Here is a 23,705-nt window from a genome sequence, read left to right on the forward strand (position 1 = left end):
TGTGGCGCACAGGCTTAGTTGCTCCGCAGCATATGGGATCTTCCTGGACCAGAGATGGAACCCGTGTCCCCTGCGTTGGCAGGCAGATTCTTAACCACTGCTCCACCAGGGAAGTCCCTGACAGATTCTTAAAGATAATTTTTGATGAGTTCACTATATGATTTTTGGCATATTACTTAAGGAGTTTCAAAGAATTGCCACGACATTTCTATAAACACTCCTGCAGTTCTTATCTATTTAGGAGAATAAGGTTCCTCACAACCTAACCTATAAAAATATTTTTAATATGTCTCTACATATTTATCTTAACATCTGTGAACTACTGGGTGGTGAGAAGAATCAACCAAATGCCTTATTAAGAAATATATGTCCATTGAGGTTAGGATCCTCTTGTCTAGTTTTAAGGTAAAAAAACTGTTAGTAGTATTAAGTTCATATTAAATTTATAGGTCAATTCATGGAGAATTAATGTCTTTATGATGTTGAATCAATCTGAGAACATGTATGTTTTCCCATTTGTTCAAGTCTGTATTTTTTTGTCCCACTAGAATGTTTTGAAGTTTTCCACAAAAAAGTATTTTTATGTCTATTCCTAGGTATTACACCTTGTAATGTGGCTTCTCTTTCATTATCATCTTCTAGTTGCTTATGGATTGCATATGTGAACGGGAGTCTGACAGGATGGTGGGATGCTTATTATAGAGGGTACCACGCAGTAATGCTGCATCTCCCCACCTTCCCATCTCTCTCCACATCGTGTGTGTGTGCATTTATAGTCTGGGAGGCAGCACAGCTGAACAGAAATAATAATTGCTACCATTTACTTATATAGCATTTTTCCAAGCACTCTCAAATGTTTTCTCAGTTAAAACATGTGGATGGACATTGGTATCTGACAGAGCTGAGTTCAAATCTCAGCTCTGCCTTTTCCTAAGTGTGTGAGCTTTCTGAGCCTGGCTCCTAATATGTAAAGTGGTAGTTGAAAAAGCAAACAAACAAACAAAAACACCCTGCAGGGCCGTTGTGAAGAATAATTAGAATATATGTGAAGTTCCTGACGTAGAGCAGCTCAATATCAGTTGGTAGCTTTAATTATTAGCAGTGTTTCCCAAAGCTCATAGATTGCCCTGTTATAAAGTTGAAACTTTTAGACACACTATTACACCACCTTTCTATTTTTCTGATCTTTTTTTAACCTGTGATATTTAAAATAAGAGACACCATTAAGCCAAACCAACTGTGACGTTCCTTTTAAGATTTCTTATTTCATTGGATTTTTAAGCGTTAAGGATAATCTGGCTCAGTGATAAGCTGGAGATATATTAATAACCAGATTTTTCTCTCAGTCTGAGCAAAGCATCACATATAAAACATTTTCATGTGTGAAGCATATTTTCTGGTAAACCAGCAGTGCATGTGTCACACTGGACTCTTATGCCAAGTCCTTGCCTTTGCAGAACTTGAAGCATATCTCTTTGAAAGAAGAAGCCAAAAACCTGGCCTCTGAATATAACAATTCCAAAAGGCCACAGAACAGATTTCTTTAGGCCAAAATATAGTTTGAGGTAAATTAACTGATCTAACAGTTAACCAAGACCAAAGGAAAGGCTTAATCTTTTCTCGTTGAAAGGTAAAGGACAGATTTGTTGTTCCTTGCTTTCCAGTGGCCACATTTGCTTGAACGCATTAAAACCTCACAATGTAAGGGTTAACTACACTCTCCTACTTTTCCAAAAGCTCCAGTACGAGGCACAATTTAAGAGTTATACCAAATATCAATAAGATTTGCTATTAGAAAGAAAACAACAAAACCCAAACCCCGACATTATGAAAGAAGCAAAGTCATCCTAAAAATGGATATTAATTGTGTCAAATTTACAATGTCTAAATTTTCTTATTAGGAATCTTTTAAAGTTAACTTTTAATCAGTGGAATGATGTCAGTTCCCACTAGAGTTATTGGACCACTGAGAAGCTGAATAAGAAATGAAAGAGGCCATTCATCTCAGTAACTTACAATTTGTTTCTGGTCTTGTATTGGGGATATTAGCCAATGTAATTAGACATTAGACAGACTCTGCCTTTAAGTAGGGCATATAAGCTATGGAAATGAAGAACTAGAAAAGAATGTCAAAAATATTGGTAAAGAATGTCAAAAACATTAAGTACCAGGATGGAATTTAATTAAAGTATCAGAGGAACTTGAAAAAGAATAAATTCTTTCTAAACAACAATGCTTACAATTCTAAATGTTAGAGGGACAATGTTTAATACGTATGTATAACTACTGCTTAGGTAGGAAAAGTGGTAAATGCATTTGGGGGAAGGACCACTGGAGGGTTCTTCCAAAAACAAGCAAACAAGTATTTCTGTTGCTCTCTTGTTTAAGGCTAATAATTAATCAGTTAAGAATTCAAGTAACTATTGTGCAAAGATGAGTCGAGGAAGGGTGCACTTCCTTCCCATTCTCATCTAAAAAATACTAATATGACTTTATAGAAAACTTATTTTATGTCCTAGCCACCTGACCCAAACTATGTAATTTTTGCCTTTCCATGAAGTTTGTCCTCTACTTCTTGATCTCATACCTACCGCCTCTCCCTTCTTAAAGTTACTGGAAGATGTATTAATTAATACTACTCACTTTCACATATACATTTCTTGCCCTGGTCAGAAAGCAATAAAAGAGTAAGAAGATGATGTGGGGATATGACTTCCTACCATCTGAGTGGCCTTAAATAATTTCCTTCATAATAATATGTGATACTTAGAGCCCACACTGTATGCCAGGCAGTCTCCATGTATTACGTCTTATTTATTTAATCTTCATAAGAGTTCTATGGAACTGGCCTTACTGTCCTTTCAGTAGATCAGGAAACTGAGACTTAAGGAGGTTAGGAAACTTTCCCAAGGTTCTAGCTTTAAGTGGTAGAGCCTAGATAAGAACCCAGGTAGCCTAATCCTAATTGCACGAGCTATTATTTTAATCACCTACCAGACTTCTCTCCCATGCTAACCACCTTTGACCTTTAGTTTCCTCATCTTTAAATTAGGACAGTGATACCTCTGGAGACAAATTCTTGTGAGAGCTCAAATAACATGTAGAGCACCTGGGTTAATGCCTGAATCTATAACTGACAGTCAAGGATGGAGAAAATGGGCTATATGCTGAGTTTACACACCCTCAAACCATTATGGAAGCTGACACTAAAAGTTGCAAACTAGGGATAATTGAGTGTTTCCTCATCTCTAAACAGGGAGCATTAAAGAGTGTCTAACAGGACTGCTATGATGACTGTGCAACATAAATCTGAAGGTACTTCAAACATGTAAATTGTTATAAAAATTATATGCATCATCAGATACAGAAGACACTTTAATCATTACACCCCCGGAAATTAAATACATGGCAGTTCATAGAAACAAAATAAAATATCTGAAAATAAGTCATAAGCCAGTTCTGCTACTCGAGAAACACTGGCCGTACTGAAGAGACATTTGTTAAAATCCTCCCCACATGTGCAAAGTGTAAGGCTTACACCTTCCAAAGTGTAAGGCTCTGACTTTCAGCATTCAGCGGAATATTAAGATAATAAACCATCAAAATATTTCAACTATTTGTTCTTTGAGAGATCAATGATGCAATTAAACAAGAATTTAATTGATAATGGAATTTAGAGTGTAAATATATCACAGCATTATCAGATTATAATATTACCCATATAATTATTACCAACTGATTCAAGTCTTTTTCCCACATGCATTTAATCATATCCATGTTTCCTAATACGGCACTTTCCTTCCTTATACATCTAAGCTCAGATTTCCATTTCTCCCTACAAGCCAAATATTTCCTCTTCAAAAAACATGCCCTGAATTTCTCAAGAGAGAAATTCACGGGGAACAAATATTGGCATGTGGTAAACTATACTTTGTATTTTGTTACTGTAGTTGGCATTTAAACAGAAAGATGACATGGTAAATGTCTTGCCAGGAAAAAGCATAAGCCTTTTTAATCTCTAATTGTTGACATAAATTCAATTTATTTTACAATAATGTTTATCATCCCCCTTTATTACTTCTGGTAGGAAAAGTTAAATTCCATTCCCACATTCGTATAAGCATAAAAGAGAGCAAAGCTATCACCTATTATGAAATTCAACCAACTACATCTATAAATTAGAAAGGGTTAAGTAATGTAGTATTTCTTGAATATACGGAAAACATCCCCAGTCTAGTATGGATGAGTATTTACAAATAATTTCCAATCATATATAAGTGTACCTAAAGTGAGTTCCTTCTAGATCCTTTGAGGTAATAGATAGATATTTCACTTCAGTAACATCAAGTTTGTTTGTTTGGTAAATGAAGCATTGTCCTTTTGAGGGAAAGAAGGAAGAAACTGAAATTTTTTTTAAAAAACTATGTTATATTCTAAGTTTTCAGGAGACAAAGATTAGGTGTACACAGTTCAGTGCTTTCTGATGATATTCACAGATTTTTTTTCTGCCTAGAAGTTTCTACTCACCAAGGCAGAAAAAAAGTAAATTCAGGTTTTAAAAAGGCACATGTTAGTTTATATCTTTATGAATGAATGTAGGTTGCATAACTGGCGGTTACTGTCTTTTTAGCAAATCTAAAGAAACACATCATTCTAAAGCTGCAAAAATCCTTAAAAGTTAGATCTATTCTCACTCTCGATTAAGTGGAAACTAACTTCCAAAGATGTTACTCAACATTTTTCCAGTTTTACGTTTAGTTACATGCAATTCTACTGTAATGATATGTTAGGTCTCTGAATTAATGAAACCAACTAGAGCAATTAATTTACCTTTTCAGTGGGGAATGAGTTGCATTTAGCTTTCCACATAAACAAGAGTGGAATTAAAACTGCATTCTAAGTAGGAAAATTTAATCAGCCAGAGCAGTGATTCTCAAACTTTCATAGACATTAGAATCATCTGGAAGGCTACTGAAACACATTGCTGGACTCCACCCTCTAGAATTTCTGACTCAGTAGGTCTAGGATGGGGCCCCACAGTCTGCATTACTAACAAGTTCCCAAGTGATGCTGAGGGGCAGGTATCACATTTTGAGAACTAGTGACTTAGAAAATCAGGATTTAGGAAATAACTCACAAATGTTCTGGATCTCATTCCTTCATACTTTCTAAAATTATCTTTCCTCTGCTTAAAGAGTTCATTATTAATATGTCTTCAGGAGGTAATTCTAATCCCAATTTTATAAAGATGAAAGTAGAACCACATAATTTACTACTGAAACACAGGGCAATAACAAAAAATTCTGTATGTACAGTTGACTTGTGAAAAACATGGGGTTTGAACTGGGCAGGTCCACTTACATGTGGATTCTTTCCAGCAAATAGTACAGCACTACATGATCGTGATTGGTTGAATCCACGGATGCAGAACTTTGGAGATGGAGGAACCATGGATATGGAAAGCCAACTGTAACGTTATATGCCAATTTTCGACTAACCCTTGTGTTGTTCAAGGGTCAACTGTATACAATTTAAATTTTATAACTGTGGTTCACAAAGATCTTACTTTTTAGGATAAACCCACTACACACTTGAAACATCAGGCAGGCAAGCATTCTTACTGTCCATGCTGAGAAGATGAAGACTCTGTGGAACAGTGATGACAAAGGTCTAATCTAAAGCCACAGGGTTAGTAACCGAACTACCCCCATGTCCCCTGCCTGCTGGTGCGCCCCTTACATGACAAAGTCTCCCTCTCCTGGGCCAGGACAAAGAGAGGGAAGCTGCCTCTGTAACACAGAGACTAGACACTTGAAACTAGACACTATCAAAAATGTAGGAGGCAACAGAATATTCTGTAAAACTGACCATGAAGGCACTCCCACATCATGTGGGCAAATTTAAGGCTAGAAGAATTCGATACAGACAATTCTAGGTTCATTAAGTTGATCCAGCTTGACTGTCTCTTCTCTCAACCTCCCACGGCTGACACCTCAATGGCGTTATGTCTTCTATGGACAACCAAGAATCAGAAATTACCACCTCTAGTATTATTATTTTTCTGTAGACTTTAATTTCACTTTAGTTTACACTTTCATGTGCAATTTTCTCTTTGCCCCTTTAAGAACTTGACAAATGAAGTCATCTTTGAGCAAACTCATTATCACCATAGCACAGTTTCGTATTCCACACACAGAGATGTGCTTTCCTCTATCTCTGCCCATCCTTAAGGCATTTCATCTTTGGTATTTTCCCTCTTATTCTATATGCTTTCCCCAGGAATATTTTATTCACTTTCATAGTTTAAAATACTATTCCAATGACATTATGATGACTCCAAAATCTGAATCTCCAGCTACAAACAAATAAATGAATTTGAGCTACTGATTAAAAATGATTGATTAAAAAGTCAAAAAGCTGTAAGAGCAGGATTAAAAAATAACACATAAATTACTAAATAAAAATGATTAGTGGTAATATAAATGTGTTTTATTACAGACCCTCAAGTGATTAATTTTATATTACATGTGAAAATAGTTTCTAAAACACTATAACATGGCAAATGTATATTTCCATTAACCAGATCAGCAAAGACTCACAAAAAGTCAAACAATTTAACTACAGACATTTAAAATCTGTCCTGGGGAAAAAAAAAAAAAAGAGAAAACTGCTGAAAGTTGGCTGGCTTTAATATTCCCCCAATGGTAATCTCTGTTTAAAAAAGAAAGCTAAGCTCATAAATTTATGACCAACTGGAACTGTTCATGGCCAAGCAATTAAGGATCAAGGATCCTAGAGTCATATAACACTAGGAAATGATCAAAGAGAAAACCTATTAAAGCAGTAAATTTAAAAGAGACAAGAGAGAAGCAAAATATATAATAAAGGATATAATGAGTGTAGGTTCAGTTTGAAACTCTGTTATATATTTGTCACTGTTTTTAAAAAAATACTTGTCAAAGCAAAGGAAAACACTCAGAGGTAAAAGTATCCTATGTAAAATATCATAAAATTATTTTTTCACTTTACTTATTCATAGAATTTGACTCTTCTGCTGTAAGTTAGGATATCTGAGGAAAAGAGATTAAATTCCTGATCCAAAGAGGCCATATTATTAACTATAAAAGCCAGGATCTGAATACCACAATACCCTGACTCAATAAGAATGTCCTACCATTCTTTTCATCCATCCATGTTTCAATCTGCATGGATTTGATTATATTAAGTCCATAAATTAAAATTTAAAAGAATCTCTAAATCTTAACAGTTTTAGTTATGGAAGGTATCATGAATGTTAGGAGAGTTTCATGTTTTCAAATGTAAATTCTGGAAAAAAACACATAGCTAAATTACCATCTAAAATGGATAACACCATGGGTTAATGACACTCAACACTATTTGATGATTTCAAATGTGCTGATCTTTTAGGCAAACAAACCTACTTTGGACATTTCTAGGATTCAGAAATCACAACTGCTGCCATACTGCAAGTTTTGTAAATTACTTGACACACAGTAATTAAAAAAAAAAAAGCAGATAAAATTAGTACCCAAACCCTGTGAATGTAAAAAGAAAGTGCACATACAAACGCCTTAAACTTTATAAAACATCAACCCTTAAAAAGGCTTTTTATTTAATTCATTTTTACTGCTTGTGCAAGCTCATTCTTCATATATATACATGCATATATATTTGTTTTTCAAGATAATGCTCTGAAATCCAGAGAAACACACAAGCTGAAGATGAATAAACACAATAGCTCTTTTTTGAAAACCTAATGAACTGGAAATGAACTGTTAAAGTATCTACAAAAGGAAGACCAAGAAAAGAGCACATATAATTTTTAATGTAAAATAAAGTCAAAAAAGATCCATGGTAAACAATGAGGTTGAATAAATTTTAGATCATCACATAAACTCTCACCATCCTCTCCTCTCACAGCATTTTTAGACTTGGTGAATTTAAAATACTCCAATATGTAAAATATTTACACTTAATACATGCTTAAAATAATCACCATTTTATAATGATTCATGACTCATTGCCCCTACACTGCCTAGTTTTAAAAATAACCAGAAAACTATTCCCTATGACAGTTGCAAATGCAGAACTTTGGAATTAGAAACTCAGATCCTCAAGCTCACCTCTGTCAGGCTTAACGCAGCCCACACAAAAATCACCTTTTTTTTGTTTATAAGTTTTCCTTTCCACAAATTAAATTTGCACATCTCAGTTATAGAGATGTCATGAAGAGTAACTCATGACTGAGATTAATGAAGGATGCAAAAGATTTCACAGTTAATGACTCTATTTTAATGGTATAATAACTACCATGAGTATTTTACAGAATTAACAAATACTACATGCCCTTGACATTTACTATTACCTCAAAGAAAGAAAACTTTTCTGCCCTTTTTACCTCATTAGGTATCTGTGTCTCAACAAAGAACGTGGATTAGTCATTCTCATCAATTTTGGGGATTGCTGTCGAAAAGTAGAATAAGTTAAACAATCCTTACATGATGATGAATATTTTTAAAACTGATAATGAAATCTAATTCAAAATTTTTACATGTTGAAATTACTTTTGCTAGGAATTACCATACTGATTCAGAGTAGTTAACAAGCACAATGTCCACTGTTTTGACTCTGGCATTAAGAGACACAATATAGGAGGAAACAACCCTTTCCTTTCACATCGACCAATTTCAAAGACTGAGTTATGTATAACCACCCAAATCTAAGTCTCTCTTAATAAACTATGATTGCTCATAGTCATTTAGTAATTTAAACTTATTAAATATTTTCCATCTCAAAGGTAACACGATATGTGAGTCTAAAACTCATTTTATGACTGGGGTCTTCTTTTTATTCTCTACTTTTCTTTTTAAATTAGAAGGGGAAAGTTTAATTTTAACAATTTGAAATTTGATGAAAAAGCGTGAACGTGATGTTAAAGATTTTAGGCTTTCAGTCTATATTTCCAAGACCTAAGTCCACACTGACTTGCCAGGTCATAGCTCCACTTCGTCATTTTCTGTCTTCAGGCTCCCCTCAACTTTGATTTAATCTATCAAGATGCAAACTTTGTACTTTACTATGTTTAATTACCAACATGAGAAAATAGCAATTTTGAATTGTTAAAATTTGTTTCCTAAAAATACAAAAGACACTACAGAAGTACTTCAAAGATACATAATTTAGAAAAGTCTTTAAACAGTTAAAATAAGCAGGGAAGAATAGAAGGTAACACAGAAGAACAATGTTACTGAGGAAACTGAATAGAACTTAAACACCTTCTATAATTTCAATTAATCTATTATTAACATATCATTGTTATTAATCCTTAAACATGTTTAAATGTGTCCATTGTGCAGAAATTAAAAATAAAGTATCACCTTATTCTGGAATTTTTAATCTATCAAATTTACAAAGAGTGATTTTTTTCCTTTAAATCCAGAGACCTATTTGTCCATCCTATCTACGCTGACAAAACTGAAAAACACACCAAGACTGCCAGACGACTGGGAAGTATTAATACAACAGGAACATGCAGCAAAGAAGAAAACGACCATAGGCCCAGGAACAAGATAATGAACACAAAGTGAAGGCAAAGGAGCAAAGCGGATGGCACAAGAACGTAAGGGGCAGTACTGAAAGCACCAAGAAAGGGCACAGTGATACAGTTAGTTCAAAGAAGACTGAATCCTTAAACACTTCTACACGTTTCACTGTATGATCCAGCCAATCAGTTAATTAAAAGCCATGTAAAAAATTCCTTACTGCTCTGATTCCTTAAAACAAACATTCCTTGCATTTGTACATTTAGAAATAGAGAAGAATATAATTGATAGAACCAATAATTATAATTGGCTATTAACAGAAAGCTTATTTGGAAATAGCAAAATATTAACGTCAAAAACTAAGCCCTAGAGCCATATTTCTAAGTATATAATTTAGAATTTCCACATTGTTTTTCAGATATGTTAATACAATTAAGTTAATAAATAATTACTGAGGGCTCACTCTGGGGCAGGCATTGTCCTAAGTGTTTAAGGTGTAACAGTAAACATATTGATAATATTCTCAAGGACCTTCCATTCTAGTTAGAAAAACAGGCAATAAATGGCATATTTAAGTGCACCAAAAAAGAAGCCTATTATGAAAATGAAAATTTTATAATCATTGCTTCATCATCTGTAAAATAAAGAGTGTACAAACTGAAAAACAATTCTCTGAGCTTTACTGTCTAGAATACATATAGTTCAAGAGTTTTCAAGGATTAAACGTTCAAAGGTTCCCACTGTTCCTCAGTTGAAACCAAAACTAATAACTAGTGAAACTTCTAATCCTTCTCCCTCCCTTGTAAATGCTCCCTAAATGTTGCATTATAAATATTTAATGTGCACATTTTTAAAGGATTTCACATACAATATTTGTCACAGTTTCTGAGATACTCGACCTTGAGCTATTAGAGGGCAGAAGCCTTTTTTCCCCTTTTTCTTCTTCATGAATTCAGCACAGTGCACACTATTTAGAATACAGCACAATCTTGAATTACAAAATGTATTAAAAAATGATTTCAGTTTAATTATGTCAAAGAAACACCTTCTAACTTTACCATAATGACTGAGTCTTGTTCAAGTACTTCAAAGTTATATTTTAGAATGTTTTGATTAATTAGAAATGGATAAAGATTAATGTTGTACTTGAAACTTAAGTGCTGCTTTTCAGACAGTCTTAGAAGTATAGTCATGGCTCCAAAGTTTAAGAAGATCCCATCCAAGCTGGATTATTTAAACTCACAATAAATAGATGTATTTTCTTGGAAAAATATCTATTGTTACAGTAAAACTTGAGTTTCCTTTCTAACAAGATTGTATGATTACTCGTTTATATTGTTCTTTCCGCAGGAATTCACACACCCCCTGTTTGCATCCTGTTATTCACTTAGAGCTTCCCTTCACTTCGCTCTACTCTTTCCCTAATAGTGGGAGAGTGGTTTTAACCGCACACAAAAATCCTAATCACTGTCCGCCTGCTCCAAGTCTCCTCATTTGCATTTAGTACTTGTTCAGGTCCTAAGAATTACGTGCAAATTTTATTCTCTGTGTTTTTTCAAAATATTGCATTGCCTTCCTAGATAACTGGTGGTCTGGGGAAGACTTTGGGACTTTTCACACATTATTTCCGTCATCTTCCATCAAACTCTGTTCCTGTACTGAACAACCCTACAAAACTGCTTAGAATACACACTACCCTGAAATCACACTTATAGTCTTTCTAAAACTTTGTACATTTGGATTTGTCCTTCTAAAGGCAAAGAAAAATTTTTTTTTAATAATTCAGGACATAATCAAAACCAGGTTAAATCACTGCCTCAGACTTATCTAGAATGCTTGTAAAAATACAGATTCCTGGGTTCTACATAAACCTACAAAGAATCAGCATAAAAAGAGCATGTCCTAGAATGTGCATTTCAACAGGCTTTCGAGGTTATGCTGATGCATACTAAAGTATAAAAACCAGTAATTCAAAGGACCTAAAATTAAAGATAATACCACCCAGCAATCCCACTACTGGGCATATACCCTGAGAAAACCATAATTCAAAAAGAGTCATGTACCACAATGTTCACTGCAGCACTATTTACAATAGCCAGGACATAGAAGCAACCTAAGTGTCCATCAACAGATGAATGGATAAAGAAGATGCGGCACATATATACAATGGAATATTACTCAGCCATAAAAAGAAACGAAATTGAGTTATTTATAGTGAGGTGGATGGACCCAGAGTCAGTCATAGAGAGTGAAGTAAGTCAGAAAGAGAAAAACAAATACCGTATGCTAACACATATATATGGAATCTAAAAAAAAAAAAAAAAATGGTTCTGAAGAACCTAGGGGCAGGACAGGAATAAAGACGCAAATGTAGAGAATGGACTTGAGGACATGCGGAGGGGGAAGGGTAAGCTGGGACGAAGTGAGAGAGTGGCATGGACATATATACACTACCAAATGTAAAACAGATAGCTAGTGGGAAGCAGCTGCATAGCACAGGGAGATCAGCTCGGTGCTTTGTGTCCCCCTAGAGGGGTGGGATAGAGAGGGTGGGAGAGAGACACAAGCGGGAGGGGATATGGGGATATATGTATACATATAGCTGATTCACTTTGTTACACAGCAGTAACTAACACAACATTGTAAAGCAATTATAATCCAATAAACATGTTAAAAAAAAGATAATTGATGAAGGAATGACACAAATAGGGTAATAAGATCTTACTGTCGAATACACTGAGCCAGAATAAAAAATAAACTTATTAATGAAAAGCCAAGAAAATACTTTTTAACAAGTGAGAATTCCACAATGAGCCCCGCTACACTATGACATTCTTTATAAGGTAGATTTGGGAATCGCTTTTACTCGAGGTATTGAACAGGATACACATCTATTCATGAAATATATATATATATATATATATATATATATATATATATATATATATATATATAGAGAGAGAGAGAGAGAGAGAGAGAGAGAGAGAGAGAGGGAGACTGCTTTTTACATTAAATATACATATATTAATGTATATGTATGTGTATGCATGTGTGTAAGCATATACACATACTCACACACATAGAGACAGCCTAGAAAGCAGTAAGTATGTTAATACTGAAATGGCACACTGGCTATTCTCCAAGCAGCTTCAATTCTACTCCACTGCTTCTAAACAGGGAAAAACCCATACATTTTTTTTTCTCTTTTTAACATATAATTTGATTTCCCATTATAGAGGAGCAGGAAACGAAAAGGCAAAATGATCATGTCAATACATCTTGACCAGAGTCAAGGAATAGTGCCTCCCTGGCTTCTCGACTATAAACCCTCTAAGGACAGAGACCACATCTTACATGTCACGGAACCCTCCATCATAAGGTCAAACAGCACAGCATGTGAATAAATGCTGAAGATCAGGACTGCATCCCAAGAAGCTGGGATTGACCTTGGGGTTACAATCTACAACGGGGGCTCCCAAACTTGCCACACCACCAGAGTGTATGATTCCATTGGTCTAGGGTAGGGCCCAAGATTTGGCATTTCTAACAAATGGCCAGGTGACATTAATGCTGACTGTCTAGGGTCTATACTTTGAGAATCACAGATCTAGGGAAAAGTTCTCAGGATTTTGCTATATATATATGGTCCCCAGAAAAGAGAAGTAACTGAGATATGGTCAACAAAAACAACAGAGGGAACGTGGAAACCTAGTTCTAGCTCGATGACAAAATAAATATACAGCTGATACATACACACATACACACACACACACACACACACACACACACACACACACACACACATCACTGAACATCACGTGACTCACCTAGAAGATGAAGGGTCTGGTATACATGAAGATTGAAAATTCAAAGGCTTTTTATATAGATCAGAGAAAACATAAGCGTCTACTATGAACACTTAAATATATAATCTTCCCTGAAGTTATTATCCTCAAATCAGTGTATACTGCCCAGATCACAATGGTTAAACTATACAATTTTTTTTAAACATCTTTATTGGAGTATAATTGCTTTAAAACGGTGTGTTAGTTTCTGCTTTATAACAAACTGAATCAGCTATACATATACATATATCCCCATATCCCCTCCCTCCTGCATCTGCCTCCCACCCTCCCTATCCCACGCCTGTAGGTGGTCACAAAGCACCAAGCTGATCTCCCTGTGCTATGTGGCTGCTTCCCACTAGCTATCTGTTTGACATTTGGTAGTGTATATATGTCCATGCCACTCTCTCACTTTGTCCCAGCTTCCTCTTCCCCTCCCTGTGTCCTCAAGTCCATTCTCTACATCTGTGTCTTTATTCCTGTCCTGCCCCTAGGTTCTTCAGAACCTTTTTTTTTTTTAGATTCCATATATATATGTTAGCAAACGGTATTTGTTTTTCTCTTTCTGACTTACTTCACTCTGTATGACAGATTCTAGGTCCATCCACCTCACTACAAATAACTCAATTTCGTTTCTTTTTATGGCTGTCTAATATTCCATTGTATATATGTGCCACATCTTCTTTATCCATTCATCTGTCGATGGACACTTAGGCTGCTTCCATGTCCCGGCTATTGTAAATAGAGCTGCAATGAACAGTGTGGTACGTGACTCTTCTTGAATTATGGTTTTCTCAGGGTAGGAGCAACAAAAAGCCAAGCAACTTCGTAATTGGATTATATTAATCATTTAGTCGAGCAGTTTTTGACCAAGAATCAGAAACCCAAGGAGTACATTTATTGCTTTAGTCTGCACTCACTGAAGGCGTTTATTACTGTACTACAGCTTTGTGGTAGTCCATTATTCTCCTTTTCCTTTTTGGCTCTTCAAAAACTTGAATACTTAAACTCGTACATGATCTTGTGTTTTGCTATCCTTTTTATTGTAAAATGCAAATATTTTAAGGGATATTTTGACTCTAAATATGATAAAAGAATTTCTCACCTAAAAAAAACCTATATAATTTTTAATCCAAAATGAAGAACATACAGCATGCAAACAAACCAATAAATAAAAAAGATGCTCAGACTAAACACAGCAAACCATCTAAACATAGACCTACAGGGAAGTAACTATTCTGCAATATTCTACACACAAACCGCAAATTCAAGTATCTGTAAATATGTCAAGGGCAGCAGTATCAGCATCATCTGACAGTTAGTAAGAAGAGCAAAATCTCTGGCGACACCAAAACCTACTGAATAAGAACCTTCATCTTATCAGGGTCCCTATGTGATTTATGAGCACGTTAAAGTTTGAGAGCACTGACATGTCACCGAGATTTTATCATTAATTCTTTACTACTATGGGTAAAATGACATGGTATATTTAAAAGACGGAACAGTTCCTAAAAAATCTATTTCTGACATATAAACAGACCAAAAGAGAAATCGAGGAATTATTTTACATGAGAAGACACACTGAAGCATTATTTTCAAACAAAAACTTCCATTTAAAATAATTTATGACTATGATATACTGTGCAATTAAAGTGTAACAAACATCACCTAGTTCAAATCCCTAGCTTAAAGCAGTAAACTGATGCTAACATGTTAAAGTCAAATAGTTGTCAGTGGCACAATGGAGACTGAAATCCAACTCTACTGACTCCAGTGACAAAATGCTCTTTCCAATGGAAAAGAAATTTGTAATTACATTTTCCTGGAGCAAACATATAGTTAATGTAAAGCAGTAGAAGTATAACTTTGAAAGGATAAACAAAATGATGTATCTGTGAAACATATTGAAGGAAATCCAGCAAAAATATATCATAGTAGTTAATATGTGTTTTATTCTTTCCAGTAAAAAAAAAAAAAAAAAAAAGACCTTAAAAAATTGAGTAGAAAGGAGAAGAACCAGAAAGTGTCCTTCTTAATATGAGTGTTACTATTTTCAAAGAATGACACCACATATTATTTAAGTGGCAGCATATGTTTGATGAATCAATCTGGAAAACTGATTTCAGAAATATTAAAAATTTGGCTTTGCTACCTAAGTTTTACTATCCAGCAATAAACAGAACTCTTTCACGTAAGGCTAATTTTTGCACTTTTCAACACAGAAGCAGAAACGGCCGTATTCAACGTAAGTATTTTGTAAGCGACTGTAGAAAAATTAAACCCTTCTGTCTTACCATCAAAGAAGCTCTTGGCTCTTAGATAACTGACACTGAGCCTAAGAACTGAAAGTTTGTCCAGCTTATTAACAACATCTTGTGGAAAAGGCAGCAGGCTGGCCAAACGGTCCAATTCCGTATTAAGTCGGTCTCTATGCCGCTTTGAAGGATTCGACTTGATTCCTTCAGCTGGGACTGGCTTGACACTAAAAAACAAACAAAATTCCATAGAATACATTAAAATCTATAAAGAAAAAATTCTGATCACATTATAACATCTCAACTATTTTTCTAACAAAACAAACATCTAAAATCTACTTCAAGTTTACATAAATCCTTTCAAAATGCTCCCTTCATATCTTAATTAAGAAAAACAAGGGAATGGGTAAACTCCTTCATAATGTTTTATTAAAAACGTATGAACCCATCACAGGAAAATGCTGAGTACCTCTTATATACCTCATACATTTGTGGTACATGATTCCCAATTAACAAATCTATTAGGCGTTTTTCCCCTTCAAACACATCTATTGTTAGGGGGAAGAAAGAAATCTGCAGTAAGTTATGTGAAAATTATGCCTCCTTTGCTATCTTCCACAAAAATCATCTTAGCATCATTTATGTTGCAAATAAACAGGAGCGACCCTAAATAAAAAGCTGTTCTTCATCGTCCTCAGCTTCCTATATTTAACCCTTTCCTGTCAGTGACAACGTCTCAAAGCCACTGTGGCATCTCCACAGGGTCCTCCAGCCATCTAATGGGGTCCTCCGATATTAAGGCGAGAAAAACTTTGACTTTAGTTATTGATATTTGTCGACTGTGACAAATATCAGAGGTTAACTGTTTACCAGCAATTGCCCGCAAATTTTGCTTTTATGACTGGCCAGTAATCCTTCTTAATTATTAGCCATCATAGTTTGCGTCTCAATTAGAAAATCCAATGAAATCCCAACATTTAGCATGATTTTCATCTGAGAAAAATGATACTTATGGTTAGGAGTAGAACTTGAGTTCAGAAATGAGAAACTGAACTTCACACAAAAGCCTTAGCCAGGATTTCATAACAGAAATTCATTAAAGTGGATTTACAGATCATCAGACACCTAATGTTGAAATATAAAAAGAGAAGATAGCAAAAAACCAAACAGGGGCTTCCCTGGTGGCGCAGTGGTTGAGAGTCTCCCTGCCAATGCAGTGGACACGGGTTCGAGCCCTGGTCTGGGAGGATCCCACATGCCGCGAAGCAACTGGGCCCGTGAACCACAATTACTGAGCCTGTGCGTCTGGAGCCTGTGCTCCGCAACAAGCGAGGCCGCGATAGTGAGAGGCCCGCGCACCGCGATGAAGAGTGGCCCCCGCTTGCCACAACTAGAGAAAGCCCTCGCACAGAAACGGAGACCCAACGCAGCCATAAATAAATTAATTAATTAATTAAAAAAACCAAACAAACAAAGTAATTTTTAGATCATGTCTCTGTACCCCACCATTTGCCAGAAAAATAAAGAATTAGCCAGAGCATTCTTATGATGAAGACTTTTTTCCTCCAGTTTTACTGAGAAGACAAAGACATTTTTGATAATTCAAATTAATTTCATCTGAAAGAGTGGAAATTGGCTTGAGTATAATGCTGTTAATTTGATTCAATCAAAACATTTCTCGACAACATGTTTTCAATGTTATATGAACATGAAGAAGTAATACTTTATGCAAAAAGATAATAGAAAGTAATATGAAAACTTAACAGGCTTTTTTCAATGTTCCTACCCAGTAATTTCTTTAGAACTTGTCTATTTCTATTTTTTTCTATTACAGTTCACGTTATTTCTACAAAAAATAAGAGTAAGAAACTGATAAAGTGGCATATATACAAAATAAGTCGGTAGATACTTCCTCTAGACTATGCATGTAACTACATACTTAACAGAAATCGGTGACTATTTCTCTAGCTATTTTCCCTGGTCACGTGTATAATCAAATTCAAGTCACACCTAATTACTGCATCTCTCCAATTAATCAACTGAATCTCAACTTTTACCTATAATGCATGTCTACCTCATTGAATAACTGTCTACTGACTAATCACCTGTTAAAGCAAATAGTTATTTGCACCTATGTCCTGGGTGGTCCAGGAAAACATTCTTCTCCTGTATACTCAAAAAGTGTGACGGGAGCTGAGTTCAGTGAGCAACTGCTTGAAAAAAGATTTTTATAGAAAAGGTGGTATCTGAGCTACATCTTGAAAGGTGAACAGGATTTCAGGAGGCGGCATAACTGAGGAAAGGTGAACTGTGAGAGGGCCTATCAGTGAAGCACAGGGTAAAGAGAGAGAAGGGGAAGCTGGTTAGGGCCGCCTTCCCTCAGTAAATAGTGACCACACACCACACGTGCCAAGCACAGAACACTGAGCGGGGAACCAGCTTCAAAGCGCTGCTCAATTAGATCACTTTACTGTAGTCTTCCCTGACCTACTCCCACTGGATTCCTCCCAGGTGACTACTGTACTTTATGCATCTTATGTAAATGCCTTAAGCACCATTCCATTAAGGAATATTCTGTGCAGACAGCATTTCCCGTAATTGAAAATAAAATCTAGTCGTGCACTCTTGGTAGCTTTCCAGTAATGATTATAAAACACTGGGGAGAAGACAGTAACACAAACACTGAAGCAAGACAAGCTGCTAGGACACAGAAAGAAATAACAATAACAGTAGGATAAAGAGGTTTAGAGGTGTTCCTCCATGCGATATTGCTGCCTGTCTTGCGCTGGCTTTTTGCAGTAGTCAACCCTGCACTAGATGAGACTATTTCTATACACAATGCAAAACTGTCCACAGCTCTAATGTATTATTATGCACATTATGGAATATTTAGCTTGAGATTGAATTTCCTAAGTCAAGTGTTATGCAACCTATATTGCATATACTTGTTTGTTCTCTTATTACAATATCAACTTAATCATTTTGTATCTCCAGTGCCTAGCATAGTACTTGACACGGAGTGGACTCTCAATTAATGGCTGCTGATCAGAAGTGTCCAGAAAGGAAATGATTGCAGCCTGACCACAGGGAGTGATAGTGGGACGATAACAAGTAAGGCCTGGCTTGAGATTTTTAAACACAGCACTTTGTACCTACCACAAAGCTCCGTACCTAGCCAGACTCAAGTGTTCAGTCAACTAAACTGACGTGCTGACTTCCTAGGTATAGGAAGTAAGGGAGAGGAAAACGGTGAGTGAGGAGAGGTTGCAAATGACTGGGATTCGTAGCTTAGGATCACAACTATATTTCCTAATGGAAAGTATGCCAAACGAAGAAAGAAGAGACTTGAGGACAGACCTCAATGATGCCAACATTTAGGTATAACGTTGAGGAAAGGGCCGCGGGCAAAGAGTACGGAGGAGGAATGATAAGGCAGATAGGAAAAGAACCCAGGCAGAATATTTTGGAGGTCACAGAACAAAGTCAAATGCGCCAAGTTGTTAAGGAAAGTCAGGGCTGAGAAGTACCCACTGGACTTGGCATTTCGAACCCACTGTTGTTAGAGCTGAAGTCATAGATTTGAGACACCTTTTCACCGATTTTATGAGAAAGATTCAGAACTATTTTGTGAAAATACTTCATACTTATCCACACCTATTAAAGATGCACCAAGTAATTAAAAATAGAGAGTAATTCTACATCAATTACACCTGAGTTACGCTGGGACTTTTACTTTCGTATTGTCTTTAAACCTATGCCAAAACATACTGCCAGCCATCTATTTAAACAAAAGTCTACATCTGAAATGTAAATAAGTGTCCCTGCAAGACTGGATTTGGGATATCTGGAATTCAGACACCTTCTGAAATAGGGAGACTGTAGACGTCGATCGGGGAAAGGAACAATTTATTATTTTTTTAAACCTTAACCTCAAAAATCTTGTCCCGGCTTCCCTGGTGGAGCAGTGGTTGAGAATCTGCCTGCTAATGCAGGGGACACGGGTTCGAGCCCTGGCCTGGGAGGATCCCACATGCCGCGGAGCAACTAGGCCCGTGAGCCACAACTACTGAGCCTGCGCGTCTGGAGCCTGTGCTCCACAACAAGAGAGGCCGCGATGGTGAGAGGCCCGCGCACCGCGATGAAGAGTGGCCCCCGCTTGCCGCAACTGGAGAAAGCCCTCGCACAGAAACGAAGACGCAACACAGCAAAAATAAATAAATTAGTTAATAAACTCCTACCCCCAACATCTAAAAAAAAAAAAAAAAAAAATCTTGTCCCAACCTGTAAACCAAAATTGTTGTGAAAGCAAGACTTTAGCTGACTGCATGCCATGTTCCTGTTTTAGAAGCCCTGCATGCCATAAGTACTGGCAGTAACAAGCCCAATAGCATGTCCAGTGCCAGCCTGCATGCTCTCTTTAATACCTTTTTAATATCCCAGGCTAAAATGTCTCTTAGGCTCATCACTTGTGCTCAGGGTTTGAAACGAAGTTGAAAAACATAACAATCCAGTTTAATCATAAATTACTGTAATTGTAAATGTTTATATTTTTATGACATTTACCATAAAACCTCAAAATGACACGCAAAGACAAAGTTTCAGTAATCCTTAGATTAAGGTGGCATTTTCTAACGAAGATTACCTATCACAGTACTGAGTTTTTGCCCTCTCGGCTTTTTCCTGTGGGTGATGTAAGCTACTCTCACTGCTTCAGTCTACTTACCAGTAACTTGTTTATTTCCAGCCCCTGTACCTGAAGGTCCTCACATTCATATTTTTCAGAAGTTGGGCACCGCTTCTCTGCATCTATTATGGTATGACTCTCATTCCAACAGCTAGGAAATTGAAGTATTTCTCGATAGATCTCTCTACCATGCCACGTACACCCCATTAAGCCCAACTCTTAAACCCATTCATTCTTCATTTCCTCCCCATGGCTTCAGTGCATGCTTATTTATCTCTGAATATAAATGCTGAATGTTTATCATCATAAATTGTATACTTAACGTGACATTGGAGAGGGGATCTGTGACACAAATGAAGTCAAATTTCACTGTTACTCGGAATACAGCTGGATATTTTACTCCCCTATGCGAAGCAAAAAAATGTCTACAAAACCTTCGGCGAATTCTGGCTGGCAGTTACTTGTAAGGAGTCTGAATTCTTCAGTCGCTCTCCTGCAGCCGCTCTACCAATTGTGATGGGTTCTTCCCTTTCCCTCTTTTGCTATGCTTAAGGAGTGGTGATGAGGTACAAACGGCATATAATCTTTAGCACAAGACTTTAACAATGAAAACTGGAACATGAAATATGCCCTAGAAATCACTGTTACTTCCAAAATCCTGGAAAAAAATCATTAAGAATGTTCCCTTTTTCCTCTTCTTTTTAAAATATACACTTTTTTTCTTTGTATTTCCCTTGGAACCCACAGAGAATACATCACTAAAACATGAAAAATTTTAACTGGTGGCCAATTGTTAAATTAGTAAATATTCTCAAATACCTACTATGTATATGGTACTAGGAAGTTCTGGTTGCTATAAAGACAAATAAAAGGTAGACCTATCTTTACAGAGCTTGTCTTTCTTACTAGGAGGAGATACATTCTATAACAAGCCAAAAATCAAACATAATGTATTGCTCAATAATGTAGACGCCATAAAAGTGATGCTGGAGAGTTCAGGAAGGTAAGAGCTCACATACAGGTAGAGTAATGGGGGAAGGTTTCATGGAAATGTGGTTTCTACATCAGGTCTTAAAGATAGGTAAATCACTTCCAGTTTCATGATGGCAGAGTACATGGCTTTCTGCAACTACCCTTCTCTCTGGAAGATCATGCCAAACAAGGAAAACAGAGATAGAAACACAAAATCTGTCTTGGATAAACCTAAGACACAGCTAAACCCAGATATAAATAATATGAAGATGAAAATTAGGTAAAAAGTGAAATCAATGACAACGGAGAACAGAAAAGAAAATGTTATCATAGTATATTACTTAACTCGGCAATAAACAATACTTACAGTTAAGGAAACACTGCATGTGAATTTAATCCAAAATTGTGATAAAATTATACTGGGAGGTGAGGAGAGATTAAATAGCACTAATAACCATAACTATCACAATAAAACATCAACAGATAATGCCTACTATGCTAAACTTAAGATAACATTATACACATTATTGACTTTTTCATGTGCATGTGTTATTTAAAACGAATACTTTTCAAAATAGTATTTCATTAAAAATAAGGTAAAAGAGCAAACTGAAAAACAACTGAAAAACAAAAGACAAAGAAAATCAGTATGTAAAGGACATCTCAAGTAGAAAAATCTGCAGATGTACTCACTATTATTCCACACATACAATCCCAACATAGAAGTTCCATTATCTACCCCATTTTTTTTTTGGCTTATGAAGTTGACAATTAATAATGCAAGGATATAGGCACTCCTACAGACTACCAATAGGAATGGAAATTTTTTGCAGAGTAATTTGACAGCATGTTTCAGAGCATAATATTTGGCTCAACCGTAAACGTATATCATATCTTTGTACCCAAATTTCCACTTACAGGAATTTTTCCTAAGGAATGAACTAAAAATTTACATAGAAATTCACATATCTCAAGGGTATTCTCTGAAGTACTAGTTGAAATATTTAAAGATTGGAAATAACAGAATTTCCGCCTCAAAATAAATTACAGAGCTTTAACAGAAGGGAGTACCATGCAGCCACTGAAAACAATGTTTTAAAGGAGGCGAGGTAGCTAGCACATCAATGAAAACAGGAGGAAAAGACTCTAAGAAGAAAGGGCATGAATGCAAGTATGGAGTCAAGCAAGCACAAATCATGTATGGGCAAAGAGAAATAATTTATTCATAACACTATCTGAGAAGAAACAGTGAGCGTTAAGGAAATCCCTAGTATGTGGGTGTACCATATGCATCACTGAACTTACCTGGGCAGCACTGCGAAGTTGGAATGAACGTAAGCTTTGGAGCCAAAAGACCTGGAATCTGATATTAAAACTCATCCTTTCATTTACTACCTAACAATTTTGAATCTGAACCTCAGGTCCCTATCTGGAAAGCTGAAATAATAATACCTTTTCATACTACTATTATAAAAATGAAATAAAATGATGTCTGTAAAGCACTCTGCATGCTTATGTCACAATAAGTACTAACAAACAGTAGTTTTTTGTTATATAAAACCAGTATGCAAAAATATCAATTTTAAAAGAAGAGTGGAAGTAGAAAGGTACTGTTGTTAAAGATTTGCATGGTACTAATTTCTAAGTAAGTGTCTAAATTATATGCACCAATAAGCATGCACTGTGTAAGTTTTTTCACCAGTGGAGTAGCACATTTCATTACCCACAATTGAGAATGCAATCATATACTGCCTCTTACTGTTTCACAGGAGAATTGATTGCTCTGTGATAATGTAAGCTGAAATTATTTAAAAATAGAATCTATATTTCTGTTAGAAGTCTTTACAGCTTATAAAATACTCTTCTTCTGCTAATTTTAGTTGTGAGGGTGGCAATGCAGGTGTTGACTGCCTGCCTTATTGGTCAATCACTTGCCAAGACCTATACAAGTGAGAAAAGTAGACCTCATCTTTTAGTTTAGAGCTAGTGCTTTTTCAATTTTAGTTTAGAACTAGCGCTTTTTCAACTAGTGCTCACTGTTTCCTCTTTACACCATTTATTTGTATAAATGTTACCAATAACTAATCACTTTCACTTACTTATTTCATAGGTCCAATATGTGAGAGGCTTTATAGTCACTATGTATAAACTATCTGAACAAAGCTTATTTGAAAGAAAAACAACAGTGGAGAAACAATTATGTAACTAGAAATACCTATATTTTTATTTTAGAAGCTATTTAGGAAATTTTATCATAGTACGTTTATATCAAACAGTTTCAGTAAAACATAATTTTATTCAACTAAGTAGGTATTGTATAAGTGAGGTTCATTAGGTTTAAATAGAATGAATAGCAATTCAGCAAACATAGCAAGGAAGACACTGC

The 23,705-nt window shown here is 35.8% G+C and overlaps 1 protein-coding gene across 1 annotated transcript in view; it reads right to left on the minus strand.

The window, feature by feature from the left end:
• The window catches only part of AHR (aryl hydrocarbon receptor), a 50,896-nt gene that overhangs the window by 23,954 nt on the left and 3,237 nt on the right, over positions 1–23,705 (minus strand). Inside the window, exon 2 of the mRNA XM_082846538.1 lies at positions 15,703–15,890. Within this exon, the coding sequence (XP_082702664.1) occupies positions 15,703–15,890 (188 nt within the window). The remainder of the gene's footprint in view (positions 1–15,702; positions 15,891–23,705) is intronic.

The sequence above is a fragment of the Leucopleurus acutus genome, assembly GCF_964270905.1.
Source record: "Leucopleurus acutus genome assembly, chromosome: 9".
Taxonomy (NCBI): Eukaryota; Metazoa; Chordata; class Mammalia; order Artiodactyla; family Delphinidae; genus Leucopleurus; species Leucopleurus acutus.